Source organism: Schistocerca cancellata, chromosome 1 (assembly GCF_023864275.1).
Source record: "Schistocerca cancellata isolate TAMUIC-IGC-003103 chromosome 1, iqSchCanc2.1, whole genome shotgun sequence".
NCBI lineage: Eukaryota > Metazoa > Arthropoda > Insecta > Orthoptera > Acrididae > Schistocerca > Schistocerca cancellata.
The window spans coordinates 1,024,152,643-1,024,175,711 of record NC_064626.1 but is presented as its reverse complement, the minus strand read 5'-3'; the positions used below and the strand labels follow the sequence as shown (position 1 = coordinate 1,024,175,711).

General features: G+C 41.4%; 1 protein-coding gene across 1 annotated transcript in view; it reads right to left on the bottom strand.

Moving 5' to 3' along the window:
• The window catches only part of LOC126089478 (protein halfway), a 103,934-nt gene that overhangs the window by 35,353 nt on the left and 45,512 nt on the right, over positions 1-23,069 (bottom strand). The window contains exons 5-6 of the mRNA XM_049906912.1: positions 12,264-12,431; positions 10,489-10,647 (exon numbers count right to left, since the gene is read on the bottom strand). Of these exons, the coding sequence (XP_049762869.1) occupies positions 10,489-10,647; positions 12,264-12,431 (327 nt within the window). The remainder of the gene's footprint in view (positions 1-10,488; positions 10,648-12,263; positions 12,432-23,069) is intronic.

The window sequence follows — 23,069 nt, the reverse complement described above, 5'->3', positions numbered from 1 at the left end:
ATTCTACCGGGCTTGGGCAGCCAAACTTCACAGACTCAGTTGCAAATCATAGTTTGTTACTGATGCTCATCATGTTTTTCATATGCTGCTCCTGTGGTCCGTGACACCATCATTTGGTAGGCTCCTGGCAAGGAGGTGTGTCAACAAGCACTACAATGTGAGAATCTACCTTTGCCTGAAGTGTTGAATATTGCACAATCTTTCAAGGTATCTCATGTTGCTGGTGATCAGATTGAGGCTACAGCCGACCTAACATGCTTGTTCCATTTCATGGTTTGCAATGTAATACCTAGATATTGAATCAATATGACTGTGTCAAGCAGCGCACCACTAATATTATACGAGGGAGGACCCAAAAGAAACCAGAATCGTAATGCTGCACATCGTGTACTTGTAGTAGCAGGTTGTGCCGCCAGAGGGTTGTAGTAGGAGCTCTGCTGTCATTCTGCCATGCAGCGTCACGCAACAGTGAGAAGTATGGTTTCTTTGGCAGTTCTTGGAGTGTGCATACAGTGCAGACGTGACACGAGGAAATAGCTAGTTCTTACGAACAACGTGCGGCAGTGAAGTTTTGTTTCTTGCTCAGCAAGAACACAGCAGAAACTGTTGCGGTGATTCAGACAGCCTACAAAGACCATGCTCTTAGTAAAACGCAAGTGTACAAACAGTTTTCTAGGTTTAAAAAGGGAGAAATGGTGGTTGAAGATCAGTCCCATTCCGGTCGACCTTCAACTGTTCGAAGCGAAGACAACATCAACAAAATCCGTGATCTCATCAGTTAAGATCGACGCAGGACAATCGACCAGCTCGAGAACTTGTCTGGGTTGTCCTGGAGCTCAATTCAGCGCATCTTGACCATCGATTTGGGGATGTGAAGAGTGGCAGCAAAATTCGTGGGGAAGCTTCTTACCAGAGATCAAAGGGATCGTCGCGTTCAGGCCTGTCTCGAAATGAAGGACGCGTTCAAAGATGATCCACATTTTTTCAATAAAATCATTACAGGTGATGAGTCATGGTGCTATGGGTACGATCTAGAAAGTAAACAACGGTCATCACAATGGAGTTCACCTGGCTCACCTCGACCAAAAAAAGCTCGACAAGTGAAATCAAATGTGAAAACGATGTCGATCTGGTTTTTTTTTTTTTTTTTTTTTTTTTTTTTTTTTTTTTTTTTTTTTTTTACATCAAAGTGATCGTACACACTGAATTTGTCCCTGAAAACCAGACAGTAAACTAACAATTCTACTTGGAGGTTATGAAACAGCTTCGCAGAAGTTTTTCACGAAAATGTCCAGCTTTGTGGGATTCTGGCGTGTGGTTCCTACATCACGACAATGCTCCCACACACACAGCTCTCAGTGTTCACCAGTTTTTGGCCTCAATGGAGATGACTTCCTTGACCCATGCGCTCTATTCGCTGGATTTAGCACCCTCAGACTTCTTCCTGTTCCCGAGGATGAAAAGAGACTTGAGAGGGAAATGTTTTGCAGATGTGGAAGACGTAAAACACAATGTCATGAAAGTGCTAGAAGGTATCAAAGAGGACACATTTAAAAGGTGCTTCGAACACTGGAATGAACATTTGGACAAGTGCATTCATGCTAATGGAGAGTACTTCGAAGGAGATTAAGGTTGTATTTGCAAACAATAAAGTATATGCTTTCTAGAAAGAAATTCCGGTTTTTTTGGGTCCTCACTCGTACTCTAACATAACGGAATTGTTTTTCCTATTTATCTGGGGTGACATACATTTTTCTACGTTTAGAGCAAGTTGCCATTCACTGTGACAAATAGAAATTCTGCCTTGGTTACCAGATATCGCCTTACAGCCACTCAACTATGACACTACCCCATACACTACAATGTCATCAACAAACAGTCACAGGCTGCTGCTCACACACACAAGAGTTGTCCTATCACATTTTGCTGTGGTATTCCTGATGATACACCTGTCTCTGAAGAACACCCACCGTCAAGGACAATATATGGCTTCTATTACTTAGGAAGTCTTTGAGGCATTCACATATCAGAGAATGTATTCTGTACGCTCAGTCTGCAGTGGAGCATTGCATCAAATGCTTTACGGAAATCTAGGAATATGGAATCTGCCTGTAGCCCGCAAGTTAAAAGAAAATCATTGCTGACAATTTGAGATGAGCATGAAGTAATTCACCCCTGCAATTCCAAACCTAGCCATTACAGTGTTTGAAAAACACTATCACGGTTAAAAGAGCCCTCATTTGTGACCAATATAAGCTGTAAGAAGTGTGGAACTGTAGTACTGTGCTGGGTAATCCACTAACTGAACTAAACTCTGGGTTTAAAAACATTTGGCCCCACTACTTGCACACATTGTTCATGGTAGACGTTGTAATTGCTTCTCCACCAGTACTCTTCATACATTATTCTTAAAAGTGTGCATGCCACAAAGGCAGCTGATGGGTGTCAATTCCCAGATAATCCAACACCATCGTCTCAGTTGCTATAATATGAATGATGGCCAGTTATCTGTGGTTTGAGTGAACCTGTCCCTGATAAATTTCTTCAGATTAGAATGGCCCTTGTAGCCAGAGCGAGTTTAATGCCCAAGTGCACAAGCAGCTGCTTGGGGCACCCACCTGAGAGGCCAGAGACACAGTTTGTGTACAGGCTGTATCATAATTAGTAACAAAAATTGACACTGCTGAAAATATACAATAATGGAAGTAAAACTGTTGGCAGAAGCAATGGTCTGCAAATGACTCATCTGCTAGACTGCTCCCCCCTCCTCATCCATCGAGGAGACTGCCAAGGGGCCTAATTTTTTCTGCCTCATGCACAGGTCACCAGTTAATCTTCCAATGATAGGTGCAATCCTGCACACTGCGCCCGAGCACTCCTCCTCAAGAACTCACCGTAAATTCTAGTTCTCATATGCCTAGCTACATTACACAAACAAGCTAGTCATCCAAAAAACCTGTACATTGTCTGCATAATTTGTTACATAATTTTACACTTTACTGATTTTTCTGAGAAGTTTGCTTTGGCCATCTTCATCACAAAGCAGCTGCCGGAATAAAGATCAGACAACACGGCATTGTGCTGTTGCATGGAGATGTTATATTCAGTGATAAATTTCTACAGATTACAAAGGCACATGCAGCCAGGGCCTTTGTCAATGTCATCAATGTTTCACTATTGGTCAGACACTTTCTTCAAGAGTGACTACATGGTTTTAAATTTATCCTGATAATTAGCTATTCTATTCACATACCACATGATTTTTGTCTTCCTAATAACAATTTTAAGCACTTTACAACACTGTCTGTAATGGGCTACTGCAGCTCAGTAATGACTATTTGTAACATTTTGACAAACTCCCACTTTGTTCTAAATGGTATCTTTAGCCCATTAAGTCAGCCACCCATGATGCATCTTAATTCTAGTAACATGTTTAAAATGTTCTAAGGGAAAGCAACTTTCTAAGAGCATGAGAAAGGTGTTAAAGAAAGCATTAAATTTATTGTCTATGTTATTAGCACTATAAACATCATGCCACTCTTGCTCTTCAATGAGATTTCAAAAAATCCAAATTACACTACACCGCAGTAGAAGTGTAATTAGAAGAGATTTACCTAACAGATACTGTACATAAGAAACTTAGTTCCTTCTTAAATATCTTATAGCCGTAAGTAAATCCAGTTTTTCTTCAAAATATGCAGAACCTATTTGAACAAAGCATATTTCACTGAGAAGGAAGAACACTATTTAATTCTCTCTCCAGAAATAAAATTATGTTATTAACAAAGTAAAGCTAATCATTAAAACAAGTAAATATCTTCCCCTTTCCCAAAAAAAAGAAAAAATCCAAGAGTAAAACAGAATTAAAACTGGAAATTAATAACTGACCAACAAACCAACCTCACCCAATCTGCAATGTAATAAATATGTCATGAAAGATGAAAATTTTTCCCATTATGGGACACAATCGCAGATTTTCTATTTTTCCCTTGAGCAGCTTCCTTAGGCAGCCTGAGCACACCTCCAGGTCTAGCTCAAACTTTCATTGTCACTGATGTTTCCACCTACAATTTACAAACAGTACTAGCAGTTCTCTCTCTGGATAAGCTCCCATATCACTTTTCATCAAATTCAGGACATTTTTAAAATAATATACAAAAACTCTGGACAAATGAGCAGAAATCAAACATACATTGATGAGAGGTTAACAGTAGCATTCCACGTACAAGGATCGTTCAGTAAGGAATGTCCCATATTTTTATTCTCAGAGCATATTTATTGTTAAGAGTCAGAATTTGGTGACAATATACATCAACATATCTTGCCCATATCCTATTTTTCTACATAGTCTCCATCACGCTCCATGGCTGTACACCAACATTGTGGAAGACCATGTATTCCCTGCTGATAAAAGCTCTTTCCAGCACAGAGTGGTGCACCCAGATTTTGTCTCCCGTTGCAATCCGTGACAGAAAGGCCTCTCTGTCAGTCTCAAAATACTCCAACAATTCAGTTGAAATAGCCTTTCTTTGAATCTTGTGGTACACTGTGAGCATTCATGGAACCAATCGTGAGTATCTCTTTGGACATTCGAGAATGTCAATCATTGCAGGCACATTTCTAATGCTGACCAACAACTACAGAGCCAATTTTTGAGTTGCGATGCGCTGGTCAGAATGAGTAATGGCATCCGCATGATTCAGCATGTCTGGAGCAGTGGCTGTGACAGGACATCCCATCAAGAGTGGCTGGTCGTGGAGCTCAGTTTCTTCATTTCCTGAGGCTGAAACTTTGCCCAACTGTACTATCAACTGCAGCATCACCGTACACTGCAAACGAACGTTTATGGATGTTCACCATGGTTTCTTTTCCTGCATACAATAATTCAACAGCAGCATGTTGCTTGTAACATGAGTCATATGTAGACACCATTTTGATGCTGTACTATGGCTCTGGCATCTGCCAGAATGCTTCGAAACTTCACAGGCGCACAGAACAAATATCAGATGTGAAGCACCAAGAAAGATGTTTGTCTATGTATACTACTGGCTTTAAAAAAAATGTGGGGTATTACTTATTGAACAAACCTAGACAATTTGGATGTAAATATAAACAATAATTTCATACAGATTATATGGAAGATGATGGCAGAGACACATTGTTACTGTCACTTGTGTAGTACTGTTTAGTCTGTGTATTTGCTCTAGAAGTTTATTTTCATTAAGTATCAAATTGCATAAGCCCATACAAGAGAGGCTAACAAATGTGGCTATTATCACTGTCAGAGCTTTTACTGTTTTTAATTTAAATCATTTTTTACCTCCATTTGTTCACAAAGCTTAATTACAGAAAATGCTTTTTCAATTGATGCATTAGAACTGGAATAGCTAGTGAAAATTCAACCAAACTTCTAATAAGTTTTAGACAAACTCATTCTTGTGAAAATGAGTACAAATTTCCTACCTTTTTCACTACCATTAATATTTGATTTTATATTCCAATCTAGCAGTTTACCTTCATGATATTTACTTACTACACAGCACTTGACAAACTGTTTTCTGTCATCTCAGTGAAGTTCATGACACTATATTTTATTAAACTATATATTTTTGAACACTAATCCAGCTGATGATTTTTCTTGGGGTGGGCTACTTCATTGGCTGAAAAGGTTCCAAAACTGGTTCACATCATTCACTGGTATATCCATAGAGCAGGTATCATAAAAGCTGTGGTGATACTATTAAACTGATCAAGTGTTACTTGCCCTCACTTTCCAACATGTTTAACTGCTGTCAAAAATATTTCAAAGTTTCTGGCTTCTAATTCTGGTATAACAAAATTACTTTGTCTGCAACTTCAATTACAGTTACAATTTCTTTTTCAGTGAACAGAATATTGTTCAAGAAATTGATTAATCGACTTGAAAAGAACTGAAAGATGATGAAGGAGAAAGGATTTTTGAAAAAAATTGTTCATGGTGATTGGACACTTGTCAAGGGACAGGAAATAGGATTTTAATGCTTGGAAGAGATATGTAGTTACTCTTTCAACAGCTGATAGGGGAGATAACCACCTACTTTTACTACGACCTAAATCTTTCTTATACTCCACTTCAGCAAACTCACAGGCTGATTTTTGTTTTTCAACTCATACAGAGTAAATATGGAAAGGACAGGTTTTACCAATTATGAGCTGTATATCAATGAGTAAGCTGTCTGTGCCAATTTGGACAGTATTCTGCACTATATGAGGGCATCCCACACGTACTACATTATTTTCACTCTCTTCTTCCAATTTAAAACTCTGATTTTTTTGCATCTTTCCTTTTCTTTTGCCAGATTGCAGTGTTACAAACTTTTTCTTAAGAATGAAATTTTAGAATACATATAAAGCACACTGTAGTAGCCACCAGAAAGATCGCGGGAGGCGCACATTGGCACGGCGCGTCATGGACAGTAGTTGCCGCAAGTAGAGTCCCGTCCACCAGAGGGCACGCGAGAATTCGGACGCGCCCTCTGCCGGCGTAACAACAACAACAACAACTCCGGCAGGACAGGCAGAGCGCAGTCAGTCAACATCGGGCATGCCTAGGACACAGTCCCGGTCTACGCTAAGTGAAGTGCGACGTAACGTGAACAGTGTTACTACACAATTGGCGACGAGTAGGGTCGTTCTTTCGCGTGTTGCGTCGTTGTTCCGGTTTCGCAGTTTCTCCATGGCATGGAGGATTTGGTGCGGGTTTTGGTTGCGCAGCAGACGGAGCTCATGGCCACCATGAAACAAGTGCTTCCGGCGTTGCTCTCACCACCGTCTGCTCCGGCGCCGTTCCCTCCTCCCTTTCCCCCGTATGACGAGACGGCGGAGGATTGGGACGCATATGAACATCGCCTTCGGCAGCATTTCCAGGCGTTTCATGTTGCCGATGCGGAGGTATGTCGTGCTCTCTTCTTGTCTTGGATATCTCCCTCGCTGTATCAAGTTTTGCGGCAGCTGGCGCCGTTGCAGGAACCCTCGTCCTTGTCTTTTGACGCATTGTGTTCCTTGCTGTCTTCATATTATCGCCGCCACACGCATGTTGTGGCGGCTAGGGTCGAGTTCTATCAATGCAAGAAACAGCCCCATCAGTCTTACCGGGCGTGGGCCGCAACCCTGCACGGTCTTAGTCGCAAGTGTCATTTTGTCACGGAGCAGTCGCGGGAGTCGTATGCCCATGTTATGGTACGCGACGTCATTGTTCGTTCGGCCCCTGATAGGGAGGTCCGGCAACGGGCCCTGCAGTTAGAAGACCCTTCCCTCGAAGAAGTCCTGTCCATTGCTCAATCGTATGAAGTCTCTCACGCAGCAGGTCAACAGCTGGAAGCGTGGTGCGACGTCGCGGAGGTTCAGGGCGGCGCAGCCGCGTCCACTGTGTCCGGGGTGGACGACGTGCGAGCAGTACAATCCGGCCGTTACGGCCGCTCCCGCGCGGCGCGTAAACAGAATTCCGGCCGCCGGCCCCTGTTGCCGTCCTATGCATCGTGCTATATACATCACGATCGGTCAATGTGCGCCTCCCGCAATCTTTCTGGTGGCTACTACACACACAAACACAAAAACCCTGCACTTCACACCAAAGGTCAGCAACTCCAACACTCACATTAAGATATCTGGCTTGTAAACCTGAAGGAACCAGCTTCATACCCATGTGGCAGGGAGAATCTATCATCACTGACATAGGCTATGTTTCTTTCAAATCCATCATTTGTTCCATAGCAAAGGGTGATATCATGTTCATGAAAGGTGATTTGGTTTTCATGTATGACCACAAAAACGTCTTCAACACTGATTTAATTATGTCAGAGGTGCGGTTCAAGGACTTGAAATTCTTGTTGTGAATAACTTTTTGGTGCACAAGTGTGCATTCTTGCACTACAAATTGCTAATCCATATCTGAACCTACCTTCACTAATAAGTAGTTATCCAGTTTTGATCTTGAAGAGTTTACCTGAAGCACAGCTTTATCTCTGTTGATTTCACATGAGTTACTATGTTGGTGTCCTCTGTATCCAATGGTAAATTTCGCACCACAAACACACACAAACTGTACTGTGTCCTTTAACAAACAGGAATTCTTGCTGCATGTTGCTGTTTAATTTCCACTTGTGTTTTTCCATTATTAACACAGGTAACGTTAAGATAAAGTCAGTGAAACTCACTGCTGAAAGCACTTGAAACATTAAACTATGACACAACAGGACAACACACTGAAGTTGAATATTAATGTAGCCAGGCCCTAACTGGGACCCTACAACCACCAACATTTTCCCCACATCCTGCTGGTTGCCTAGGGACTGTGCCACAGGCGTTTCATTATCCAAGGCACCAGGTTACCACTATGCTGCACGTGCACTTTAATAATGGTGCAGTGATCACGAAATTATTAACTTCATCCAGGATCATGTGGCTACACACATCTGTGCATGCATCTTTCATAGTGGCACTGTGATCACAGTCATGCAATTATGCACTTATCAGTCCACCTACCTTTACGGGCAACACCAAGGCCACCAGCAGGCAGACAGTTCTCCCACTCTGGGCATTTATATTGGCCTCTTGCGGCCCACCAGTCAGAGCCTCATCATCTGTCTTACCCATACATCAGTATCGTAGTGTCCTTTGGGGCCACCAGTGATCACGCCGTTACTCCCATCAGTCACTGATGCCTACCAATGTCATCACTCACTCATCGCGGGGGCCTGCTGGTTGAGTGCCGCATCCTAGGTGCCATCCATCCCTGCTGAAAGTGCCATCACTGCACGGCAACATCACCCTTGCTGGAGAACACCAGCAGCCAGACAGTTCTCCCACTCTGGGCAATTACACTGGCCACTTGCGGCCCAACGGTCAGAATCTAACCATTTGTCTTGTCAGCCTGTCTGTATTGCCCTGTCCTTTGCCATCACCACTGGTCATGCCATTTCTTCCCTCAGTCACTGACGCCTGCCAAATTCATCACTCCATTGGCAGCATTGCATCCCAGGGGACCTCCTGGTCAAGCACCATATCCCTGCTGCTGCCAATGCCTGTTGACCATAATCCTCTTGCCACTCTGTCCGAGCACCTGCTGCACCCTGTTGGGCATCACCAAGCACCAGCTGTATCCTAGCCACAGCACCAAGCTGGATCCAGACCACATCCGGAAGAGCTTTCTACATTTTAATACCATCCGTCTTCTTGTTGTTATGCTTGTGCAATAAACCCTTGCAGATGTCACTGGGAACCACTGTTTAATTCCTGTGACCTTGCCACCATGCAAGGACAGAAACAAAGCATGATGCCAAAGATTTCAGAACTTCAAAATTGATGTTTAAAGACAGGTGATTAGTTTAGAAACACAAAAAGACATGCTACATACCATGAAAATCCAGGACATTCCACTGACTCAAAAGAGGATTTGCGGACATTCTGTTGAATTTTGTTAAAAATTGAGACAGATCTGGAAAAATCTGTATGAATGGGAACCCTACCCATACAATATGTGGAAATGCCACCACTGGAGGAATGGAGTCAGTGGAGGACCCTGATTTACCCTCCACAAGGAGTACGTAGTTACTGAGTATCAACTAATATATATTTCTTTGCACTGCATAACAACTGACACACATTCCTTGTGGTAGAACAAACCATGGTATTCTGCTGACTTCGCCATCCCCTCCTCTCCCTCTCATGATATTGTTCCCATGTACACTGTGGAAGAACTTCTGATACCGTAGTACTGTTCAGAATCTGTAAGTGGAAACAATGGTGACAATGGTAGTTTATGTCAAACCCAGAGGCATGCTCATATGGCCCAGTTGGTCTGGTTTGTATCTTCATCTGGCACAAAATTTTGTTAGACATAACATATTCAGGTGGAGATATACTGATTTAACTGGTTGTCAAATTTTATGGAACTTTTTTACAGTGCAGCATTTAAATAACTCCAACAGACCTGACATGTACCAATAAAATATACAATTTTCATGAACTCAGTGTCAAATTGATGCTCTGAGTCAGTCTACACAGCACAGAATATAAATTATTCATCACTGAACATTTTATATACACTTCTTTCAGCTTGAGAAAAAGTTACCATATCTTTGAACTGCTACTGAAAATGGGTCACACAATAAGAAAAATGTCAGAACCAATGTACAAACCAGTGGTCAGATTAAATATCCTCTGAAAGTCTGTTGTATACTTTGATTACATTAGTTTGGCAGTGGTTGGGATGAGGTGGCTGGAACCAAACAATGTTCATCGGACATATCACATGATAAGGCTTTCATATGTCTAAGAGCAAGTGGATAAGGAGGTATAATGAGAGATACCATTGGCCTTCACAAGCATGTTAAGAATTATGTGACTACAGATTTTTCAAATATGTTCTCTCATATGATATGATGTGTCACACAGATCCATTATACATCAAAAGAATGCATTTGCACACAGAGATACATATTCACTTACTGATGCTATTCTATTATTCTGCAGACTAAGTACATGAAAATTGCTGATGAATTTTGTTCCTTCCAGTTCACTTATTGATGTTATGAAATTGTTATCTGCATCAAGTTCACGTATTCCTTCATAAGTAGGATCAGTGCTCAATGCAGCTAAAGATGTAATCTGCAATAGAGAAAAACAATGTACACCTTCTGCCAGGCAGTTAATTGCAAACTGCACATTAATCATCTAGATGCAGATGAAAGATAACATGTATTTCCAGCCAATATAGCCTGGTCAGCATAATTACATTAGAATCACACACATAATCTTCTACGACAGTATGTTCCAATCATTAAAATACAAAACAAACTCATGACTTAAAGAGTACAGAATTAAGGCAGCAGAAAATACTATACAAGGAAAACTGTCAGTACATATGCAATATCTTCAACATAAAATGTCAGGGATAAATTGTAAAACAGGAAACTTAAGTTGCTGAAGTTAATATTAATATTTCCAAAACAGGTGACAGTATTTATCGTCAGAATTTAGACCACGTCCACAAAATATATGCTATTATGGGAAAAATGGAATTCCACCATGGCATGGAAATGTAATGTTATTACCACATACATAACAAAAAACCTCTCAGTACAAAAACAAGTTACATAAAATTGAACAGTTGAAATCACAAGAGCTAAAAGTAGCATTTCACACACACAAAAAAAAAAAAAAAAAAAATCACAAGGATTAAAAGTAGTGTTGTGTACAGTATGTACTGACGGGTCAAGATTGCAAAGATTTCGCAGTGGCCTTTGAATAGCTCACTAGCCTGCAACAGGAGGTGGTGGGTGGGTGAGTGTATAGGTCACATCTTGCTCTTGGTTTAACCACAGATAAATGAACTACAAGATGCGCTCCTGGGAGTAGAAGTGACATTGTGCTTGAGCAGAATACTGAGTGGATATAATGAACATCAAGATGTCATTTTGGAGGTGAGGATAAGTGTCGAAGTATTATATCTGTTATCTCACAGCAGGATCAGAGGTAGTCACACCCCGTCAATGTATGTGATAGAGTTGTTCAAATTGTTAGTGAGATGGGGAAAACTGATCGGTAGCTGGTTGTGCAGTGAATTTGTTAGTGTCAGTGGACAATATGGTGTAGTAATTATACTTTTGGAGAAAGAGGCGGGGGGGGGGGGGGGGGGGGGGTGTAGACTGTAGAAAGAGGAGAATGGGAGATACAGAAGCTACTAAAAGATAGAAGCACATGAATATAAGCCTGTCTGTCTTAATCGCAAAAAATAACCTCTACTTAACTTGTATTCATAAGTTTGTAGGTTCCTTACAAATGGCTCTAGTCCATTATACAATGGGGAAGATCTGTATTTCCACCAATAAAAGTGCAAAAAAGAAACGTAAACAATGTAAGTTCATTTAAGTGCAACGAATGGAACAGTAGAGAAACTTTGAAAGGCAGTGAATGGCTTTTTATAGAACCTGGCACCAACTCACCAGTAAAGAAGGCTATAATGTAATAGGCATCTGTAACCCAAAACACATCTATTGTGACAGTAATGGAATAGTAATAAGGATTACGAAAAAGAAATATTAGTTTGAAAGAAAACACAATAAACAATAATATTACCACAGGTAAAAATACTTCAGGATAACTACAATAACCAATGTAAGTCAAGAAAGAGTATTTGATTATTCAATAAAAGAAACTTGTAGCAAAAACAGTCTAATGTAAACCATACAATCTTAATAAGAACAATGTTACCTGTTACTTACATTGTTGTTAGAAACATTCAGATAATATGTATTCTGTGGTAAGTTTGGAGGTAGGCTAGTTAAATTGCTATTGGAGCAATCAGCCATCACACTGAATGATGGTTCTCTTCCGATGAACATAGTCCTTGCAGCATCACATTTGCATACTGGTGGACATGTCTGCTCCGCCTATTGGGAAAAGAAAAATCATAATATTTATTTGTGTTATTTTTGAAGTTTTCCTGACAAGATAGAATATTTCATCAAGTTTCATGTGTACATCTGAGACATCATTATTCCCTCTTCCAATCAAGTTCAATAGAGGGATGGGGGCTATAGGACATCTTGTGCACAATATATCAATCTATAAGAAGTTATACTTACCGATATTGAGCTGTCATCATCCTTTGTAGATTCTGAATGTTGTTAGAACTTTGACTGACAGGAGACAAGTACTGTCTGATACTGACACTTACCAAGGTAAACTGGTACGCCTAAAGCTTGCGTCAAATATCTCTTCTTGAAAACAGTAATGACATTGGCATTTTTATATAATTCAGAATACTTTTTAGCTCCAGCAACACTTACATAAAATTTAATAGGTAATTTGGCCTTTCCCCTATTAAGAGACTGTATAATTTTGTTCATAGCTGTAGTTCAGCAGTTGCAGAATACTTCAACGAAGATAATAAGTCATGTGTCAGCTGCACAAGAAAACCTTTATTTGGTTCACTTTACCAGTTTCTTAAGTTTAAACTGTCATCTTCAGGAGTGAAACAGGCTCAAGTCATTGTAGGCCAACAGAAAAATAACAACCGGGCACTAGTGTCCTACAAGGGATTCGCAAAAAATAATACATAAAGCAAGTATGTTAAAAGCAAATTTACAAAGATTGAACACGAAATATGAAACAGATTTTTTTTAAAACAGATGTAAAGTAGTTAAGCTTAAGAGCCACAACATACCTTTCCTACAGGGTCAATAAAACAGAGTACCATCTCTGAAAATGTATGACACGTGTGATGAGTGGCAAACAGTTAACTTTCAAATTTCATATTGTACATAGCACATGCGAGAAAAGTCAGCCACCAAACTGATGACATGAAGGGCACTGAACACACCTATGTACAAAGTGGGAGCTCTAGCGTACATACAAACTGATTCTGCAACAGGTAAAGTGCAAATACACATTAAATCTTATAAAACCACTTAAAATGATTAACAGAAGACAGTAAACCATGGACCAAGTGTTAAGCAGACAGACTTATAAAAATAACATCATTACCATGTGAAGGGAGAAAAAAAGAAAGGTACACTGTTCAAATTTTATCATCATTTTATGGTGGCAACATCGGCTACTGGAACAGCAGTAATACATTGCACTGTTTAATACACTCCTGGAAATTGAAATAAGAACACCGTGAATTCATTGTCCCAGGAAGGGGAAACTTTATTGACACATTCCTGGGGTCAGATACATCACATGATCACACTGACAGAACCACAGGCACATAGACACAGGCAACAGAGCATGCACAATGTCGGCACTAGTACAGTGTATATCCACCTTTCGCAGCAATGCAGGCTGCTATTCTCCCATGGAGACGATCGTAGAGATGCTGGATGTAGTCCTGTGGAACGGCTTGCCATGCCATTTCCACCTGGCGCCTCAGTTGGACCAGCGTTCGTGCTGGACGTGCAGACCGCGTGAGACGACGCTTCATCCAGTCCCAAACATGCTCAATGGGGGACAGATCCGGAGATCTTGCTGGCCAGGGTAGTTGACTTACACCTTCTAGAGCACGTTGGGTGGCACGGGATACATGCGGACGTGCATTGTCCTGTTGGAACAGCAAGTTCCCTTGCCGGTCTAGGAATGGTAGAACGATGGGTTCGATGACGGTTTGGATGTACCGTGCACTATTCAGTGTCCCCTCGACGATCACCAGTGGTTTACGGCCAGTGTAGGAGATCGCTCCCCACACCATGATGCCGGGTGTTGGCCCTGTGTGCCTCGGTCGTATGCAGTCCTGATTGTGGCGTTCACCTGCACGGCGCCAAACACGCATACGACCATCATTGGCACTAAGGCAGAAGCGACTCTCATCGCTGAAGACGACACGTCTCCATTCGTCCCTCCATTCACGCCTGTCGCGACACCACTGGAGGCGGGCTGCACGATGTTGGGGCGTGAGCGGAAGACGGCCTAACGGTGTGCGGGACCGTAGCCCAGCTTCATGGAGACGGTTGCGAATGGTCCTCGCCGATACCCCAGGAGCAACAGTGTCCCTAATTTGCTGGGAAGTGGCGGTGCGGTCCCCTACGGCACTGCGTAGGATCCTACGGTCTTGGCGTGCATCCGTGCGTCGCTGCGGTCCGGTCCCAGGTCGACGGGCACGTGCACCTTCCGCCGACCACTGGCGACAACATCGATGTACTGTGGAGACCTCACGCCCCACGTGTTGAGCAATTCGGCGGTACGTCCACCCAGCCTCCCGCATGCCCACTATACGCCCTCGCTCAAAGTCCGTCAACTGCACATACGGTTCACGTCCACGCTGTCGCGGCATGCTACCAGTGTTAAAGACTGCGATGGAGCTCCGTATGCCACGGCAAGCTGGCTGACACTGACGGCGGCGGTGCACAAATGCTGCGCAGCTAGCGCCATTCGACGGCCAACACCGCGGTTCCTGGTGTGTCCGCTGTGCAGTGCGTGTGATCATTGCTTGTACAGCCCTCTCGCAGTGTCCGGAGCAAGTATGGTGGGTCTGACACACCAGTGTCAATGTGTTCTTTTTTCCATTTCCAGGAGTGTATCTTGGAGATGAGGCCAGCCGCTGGATGCACATTAGCAGGAAACACGAGTGAGCTGCAGTCCAGCTTCGATAGCAGGAAGTGGACAACACCAAGTTGAGAATGTGCGAGGGGTCCCAGCAAGTGTTTACAAGCTGCTTTACTGTGTGGAAACATTCCTGTAGCATGTCTAGGTGCTAAGTTAAACTTGGTGCATGGAAACTAAAAACCTTGGTTGGCATTTAAAAAGTCAGCAAGTGACAGTTACACATTAAAATTAAGTAGTAGTTCATGGTTATACAGAGGAGACATCGTCAGAGTGTAAAAAATCTGTTATATAAATGCGTTAGTACATAATGGATAGAAAAGATATAATAAAATTACTTTAAAACCTGTGAGAAAGTCAGCATCAATTGAGTAGTCAGATAAAACAAGAGCTGGACATGATGTAGATCAAAGTAAATCATTTAACAGAGAAGCTATACAATCAAAAAATAATCTGTCTTTCAGTGTAATTTGTACTATTGATTTTTTACATTCTAGACAATGTCTTCTCGGTATAACCATGAACTAATACTTATTTTTAATGTGTAACTGTCACATGCTGACTTTTTAAATGTCTACCAAGGTTTATTATTTCCCAAATACCAAGTTTGGCTTAGCATCTAGATACGTTACAGGCACGTTTCCATACAGAAAGTCGACTTGTAAACATGCGCTGGGGCCCCTCGCACACCTTCGACTCGGCAGCATCCACTTCTTACTATCGAGGCTCAACTGTAGCTCACACACTTGTCTTTCTTGCTAACATGTGTAAAGCGGCCAGCCTCATCTGCAGGAACTTAATGTATCACTGCTGTTCTAGTGGCCCATGGCGCTACTATAAAATGATGATAAAATTTGAACAGCTTACCTTCCTTTGTTTATGCCTTTACAAGGTGCATTCAAGTTCTAAGGCCTCCGATTTTTTTTCTAATTAACTACTCACCCGAAATTGATGAAACTGGCGTTACTTCTTGACGTAATCGCCCTGCAGACGTACACATTTTTCACAACGCTGACACCATGATTCCATGGCAGCGGCGAAGGCTTCTTTAGGAGTCTGTTTTGACCACTGGAAAATCGCTGAGGCAATAGCAACACGGCTGGTGAATGTGCGGCCACGGAGAGTGTCTTTCATTGTTGGAAAAAGCCAAAAGTCACTAGGAGCCAGGTCAGGTGAGTAGGGAGCATGAGGAATCACTTCAAAGTTGTTATCACGAAGAAACTGTTGCATAACGATAGCTCGATGTGTGGGTGCGTTGTCTTGGTGAAACAGCACACGCGTAGCCCTTCCCGGATGTTTTTGTTGCAGTGCAGGAGGGAATTTGTTCTTCAAAACATTTTCGTAGGATGCACCTGTTACCGTAGTGCCCTTTGGAACGCAATGGGTAAGGATTACGCCCTCGCTGTCCCAGAACATGGACACCATCATTTTTTCAGCACTGGCGGTTACCCGAAATTTTTTTGGTGGCGGTGAATCTGTGTGCTTCCATTGAGCTGACTGGCGCTTTGTTTCTGGATTGAAAAATGGCATCCACGTCTCATCCATTGTCACAACCGATGAAAAGAAAGTCCCATTCATGCTGTCGTTGCGCGTCAACATTGCTTGGCAACATGCCACACGGGCAGCCATGTGGTCGTCCGTCAGCATTCGTGGCACCCACCTGGATGACACTTTTCACATTTTCAGGTCGTCATGCAGGATTGTGTGCACAGAACCCACAGAAATGCCAACTCTGGAGGTGATCTGTTCAACAGTCATTCGGCGATCCCCTAAAACAATTCTCTCCACTTTCTCGATCATGACATCAGACCAGCTTGTGCGAGCCCAAGGTTGTTTCGGTTTGTTGTCACACTATGTTCTGCCTTCATTAAACTGTCGCACCCACGAACGCACTTTCGACACATCCATAACTTTATCACCAAATGTCTCCTTCAACTGTCGATGAATTTCAATTGGTTTCACACCACGCAAATTCAGAAAGCGAATGATTGCACGCTGCTCAAGTAAGGAAAACATCGCCATTTTAAATATTTAAAACAGTTCTCATTCTCGCCGCTGGCGGTAAAATTCCATCTGCCGTACGGTGCTGCCATCTGTGGGACGTATTGACAATGAACGCGGCCTCATTTTAAAACAATGGACATGTTTCTATCTCTTTCCAGTCTGGAGCAAAAAAAGATCGGAGGCCTTAGAACTTGAATGCACCTCGTACATAGTAATGATGTGATTTTTAAATGTCTGCTTATTTAACACTTGGTCCATGGTTTACTGTCTTCTGTTAATCATTTTAAACGATTTTATAAGGATTAAAGCATACTTGCTCTTTACCTGCTGCAGAATTTATGACAAGTTGTGTGTACACCAGAGCTCCCACTTCGTATATAGGCGTGTTCAATGGCCTATATGTCATCAGTCTGTTGGTTGACTTCTCTAACATGTACTATGTACAATGTGATAATTGACAGTTAACTGCTTGCCACTCATCGCAAGTATCATATATTTTTAGAAATGTCACTCTGTTTTAATTGGCTCAGTCACAAAGGTATGTTGTTGCTCTTAAGCTTAACTATTTTACATTTATTTTAATGAACCTGTTTTACTTCTGCTGCTGGAACTTTGTGCATTTGTTTTTAACACAATTGCTATATAAAACTTCCTGGCAGATTAAAACTGTATGCCGGACCAAGACTCGAACTCGGGACCTTTGAGTCTCGGTCCGGCACACAGTTTTAATCTGCCAGGAAGTTTCATATCAGCGCACACTCCGCTGTAGAGTGAAAATTTCATTCAACAATTGCTATATGGTTTACCAATGATTTGAGTCTATTTCACTTGTGTAGATGACAGTTTAAACTGTCGAAACTGGTAACGTGAATCAAATAAAGATTTTCTTGTGCAGCTGATGACTGACTTATTATCTTTGTTGACAGAGACTGCAGTTAATTTTCCCATTTGATATTTTATCATTATACAAATCACTGCAACACATGAGCAACAAGCAACAAGAGCCATTGTATGTTCTTCAAAGAAACTATTTCGGAAAGCACAAATCAGTATTTCGGCCTCCTCCTTGCCATTGTCTATTTTATTGCCATTACAATCACCACATGACTGGAAGCTATCTCCATTTACTTGCTTTACAAAGGACCAAAACTTACTATTTTTCATCATACTGGTGCATAAAATTTTTCCCCCATATTCACTGAACACTTCATGGATTGTTCTGCTTTAGCTTGTTCTGCTTGCTTTTGTAGCATCTGTTACTGGCTACTGAACAACAGCATATTTTCCCCTTCCTTCACCGCTTTACTTGACAAACATGTCTAAAGTGTATTACACTACAGGGTGACAAAAATAAAAGTTCATAAACTACCATGGCACATCGGGCATAAAACAAGGTGCAGTACTCATGTAGGAACCAGGATTTGCAAAAGCCATCAGGTCTGCTAAATGGCACTCCAGTTATTTAGTCATATGCTATAAATTGACACACACTACAGGAGATGCTCAAAGTTTTGCCCAGATACACCGAGAGATGCCTGACATCGACACTGCTATTAATGGCGCACCATCTCAAAGATATCTGGTGTACCTTGAAGACATCTTACTGCCACAACAATCCTTGCTGCTTCATATACAAGGCCCTTCAGATAACTCCTTGGGAAAACATCGATTAGGGACAGATCGGGTATCAGGGCGGCGATGCACCCAGCCAACTGCAACTAATCCAGTGGCTGGCAAAGGTTGCCTATAGATATGTCCTCACCCATCTGCTGAAATGCATGGGGGCTCCATCAGCCTGAAACAATTGTGGCAACAAATAGGCAAGTGAACACTGTTCAGCATGTCTGGCAGAACCCATCACCGGAATGCAAGAAACATGCAAACATCAAATCGGTCTAAGAGAATGTACAACCCAATTAACCAATTTCCGACAATGCTGGCCCACACGTCAAGGATAAATTCGTGTTGTGAGGCATCCATACGTCTAGTATGTGGGCTCACATCCACCTATGTATGCAGGCTGCAAACGTTCATCACACCTGCGAGTGAGAACGCAGTGTCATCAGTGAAGAGGAAACTCCCAGTGAAGCTTCAGTCTGCAGTAAATTCCTGCAGAAAACACCACACAAATCCCATGCACTTGTTGTACTCTCCCGGTTGCAATGCCTGGGTGCGTTGGAAATGAAATGGATGCAGTCCTCCATAACGTACAACATGCCAGATGGAGGGTTGGGGTATATCAATGGCACGGGATACACATCATGTACTTGACGATGTAGGCTGCACATTTTTGAGAACATTTTCTTCCACCGCAAAATTCCATGTTGTTTGTTGGTGACTAGCATCCATCTTGTGCACATTGAATGAACCAGTTTCGCACAATCAGCAACACAGGGTGGCAAAAATGAGTGGAAGGGCACCTTTCTATTGGGGTATTTTGTGTGATACAATCACACAGCTTCTCGTCAATTGCAAATGGCTGTGCCATAAATAAAATGCATCTGAGCCATTTTGGAGTACATGTAACTAGTCATGTTACTCCCAATGTCTCCAAATTTTGGGACAAAGGCCTACCAAATCTCAAACACTAGAGAATTTATCTGATGACATGTTGGAGGCGTACCATGTGATAAAACATAAAAGAGGACAATGTGTATGAAACTTCCTGGCAGATTAAAACTGTGTGCCCGACCGAGACTCGAACTCGGGACCTTTGCCTTTCGCGGGCAAGTGCTCTACCATCTGAGCTACCGAAGCACGACTCACGTCCGGTACTCGCAGCTTTATTTCTGCCAGTATCTCGTCTCCTACCTTCCAAACTTTACAGAAGCTCTCTCCGAGTTCGAGTCTCGGTCGGGCACACAGTTTTAATCTGCCAGGAAGTTTCATATCAGCGCACACTCCGCTGCAAGTGAAAATTTCATTCTGGAAACATCCCCCAGGCTGTGGCTAAGCCATGTCTCCGCAATATCCTTTCTTTCAGGAGTGCTAGTTCTGCAAGTTTCGCAGGAGAGCTTCTGTAAAGTCTGGAAGGTAGGAGATGAGATACTGGCAGAAGTAAAGCTGTGAGTACCGGACGTGAGTCGTGCTTCGGTACCTCAGATGGTAGAGCACTTGCCCGCGAAAGGCAAAGGTCCCGAGTTCGAGTCTCGGTCGGGCACACAGTTTTAATCTGCCAGGAAGTTTCATATCAGCGCACACTCCGCTGCAGAGTGAAAATTTCATTCTGGAAACATCCCCCAGGCTGTGGCTAAGCCATGTCTCCGCAATATCCTTTCTTTCAGGAGTGCTAGTTCTGCAAGTTTCGCAGGAGAGCTTCTGTAAAGTTTGGAAGGTAGGAGACGAGATACTGGCAGAAGTAAAGCTATGAGTACCGGACGTGAGTCATGCTTCGGTAGCTCAGATGGTAGAGCACTTGCCCGCGAAAGGCAAAGGTCCCGAGTTCGAGTCTCGGTTGGGCACACAGTTTTAATCTGCCAGGAAGTTTCATATCAGCGCACACTCCGCTGCAGAGTGAAAATTTCATTCTGGAAATGAGTATGAAGTTTCCTCAGTCCAAGAAAAGGAAACTGGCATACAAGTGCACCATATGTATTCACCAATTTATGTGAAATACATACGATGAAAATAACATGGAATGGAGAATAAGAGGAAATGAAGAATTAAGAGGGCTCTACAAACACCGTAACATCATCGAAGTGCTCAAGAAGAGAACGTTGAATTGGGCAGGCTATATAGCAAGAATGACAGAGAATAGACTACCCAGTATGGCATTCGGCAGAACAATAGATGGAATGAGAGGAAGAGGAAGACCCAGAATTAGATGGCGGGATAACATTTGGGAGGACACAACTAGGATGAACAGCAACAGCAACAGCATCTGGACAAACAGCGAATTGGACAGACAGAAGTGGAAGAGACTCATAGAGCAGGCGTATGGTCGATAAGGCCCTTGCTACATTTAAAGTAAAGTAAGTATATGTGCTTCAACTATGCGAAAGTGATGTGATTTAATATTTTCAGTTCAACTAATCATTACCTTTGTTTACATTTTCTGAATTTTTCATTTATATTCATGAATATCATGACTTGTGTAACTATATTAACAGTCATTTGATACTAAATGGCCACATATACTTATGGTATTTTGTATTTGTTTTACATAATGTAAACAACAATCCACATGCTGAAGAGTATCAAATTTACTTCTAATATGATTTAGCTGACTCTTTTCTTAACTTTTGTCAATTAATGTTGAGTTATGTGATAAGAAACTTTAATGTCTAAGAGGCAGCACATTTTTGCATTTGAGAGATGTTTCGGGTTATCTTTCAGCTATATATTTGGCACATGAAACAATAAATGGGCATACTCCAATACTCATCACTTGACTCACAATGGCAATGATAAGAGGCATTTCAGCCATATTATCAGAAAAAGAGGAAGTAATGATATTCCAATGCACTGCTAAAAAAAGATCATGGAATATTTAAGTATTTTATTTTGTTTACTGATGCTACTATAATTACTTTTGGAAGGATAAAAATGTGAAGGTTAATACTATATGTGTGAAACGTTAACTTCTTACAAAATACTAGTGTCTGACCGAAAAATAATTTGCGGCCGAAACCGAATCTGTAACCGAATTTTGGCTCCTCCTCCAGTTTTGGGTGAAACCATAACTGAAATCAAAACTTACACAATGAAGTTAAAATTTTGCTAAATTTACATTATAGTCCAAATCACTAGTTTTTTGCCCAACTTTGCAGCAGATTATTGGATTAAGGTAAAATAAAAGATTTTGATTTATTAGTAAATCACTTAATTTTTTTAATACATTGTAGATAAAGAAAAAAATCCATTGAGCTACAATTTATATCACTTTAAGTCTCTTGTTATGTATCACAATCAACTAGTGTTTCCAAGAATTTTTTGTTAGTATCTGGTTGATAGCTACATGTTTGTTCTGTAATACATTTTATAATTTTTATTATATTTGGTGGTCTCCTATAACAATATTCTTTCCTTAACTCAACAGCAAGTCATTAATTAAATCACTAAGATCTTGCATTTGACGCTTTTTAACTCTCAATGTCAAAATAATGATATGGTCAGGTTTTCAAAACAAGAAAATTGAATTAATGTAAATAACAAAATTATTAGTAAAAAATCTAAAAAATAACTGTTATTTATAGATACAAATAATACCAGAAACACTTTAAATGTTCCGCTGATGAAGCAGTCCTAGTAATTGTAACTAAAAAGTCCTAAATTTTAAGCTAAGAAAAGAAGTTTTTCCACATTTTCACTGAGCAAATTACTTCGATGATCGGCATAAATTTGACAATCTGCATAAATTTGTACAACGGTACTGAACAGCTGTTCACTAGGAATGATAGTAGGTGGAGTAGAAAGGTACTTCAAGACTGCTTTTCTTAGAGTGGGTTATGGACTAGAGTTCCAGTATAAGTATATGCTAGCACTGTGTGGTTCAAAAGGTAACACTGGATTGTCTGCTTGAACAATGAAGTTTGATCCTACCAAACAATTACAGAAAAATGAACTATATTATCACTAGTGCCTCTTATAATGTACTTTTAACGACTTTTGTGTAAATTCTATAATGTGTAATACATATATTATCTTTTTGTAACTAGCAGATATATGTACCAGTCAGATTATAAATGTTATCAGACATAAACTGGTATATGCCACTGTATTATTTACATACACGTACGCTTCATGTAAACATGACGTGTCCAGTATCGTTGTAAGAAACGATCTATGGAAAAATAAAGAATAAAGTATATAAAGTGCAATACTGTTGTGTCCAAGCCTGACTGCCTGCCTGACTGATGGCCTTTGCCTATCAGTAAACTACCATTATGCCCCTTCAAGAATCAAAAGAAACAAAAAATGGAAAATCCAGGATGGAATGTAATATTGTTACATTCTGTCAGAAGTAAGATATGTAGATTTAAACT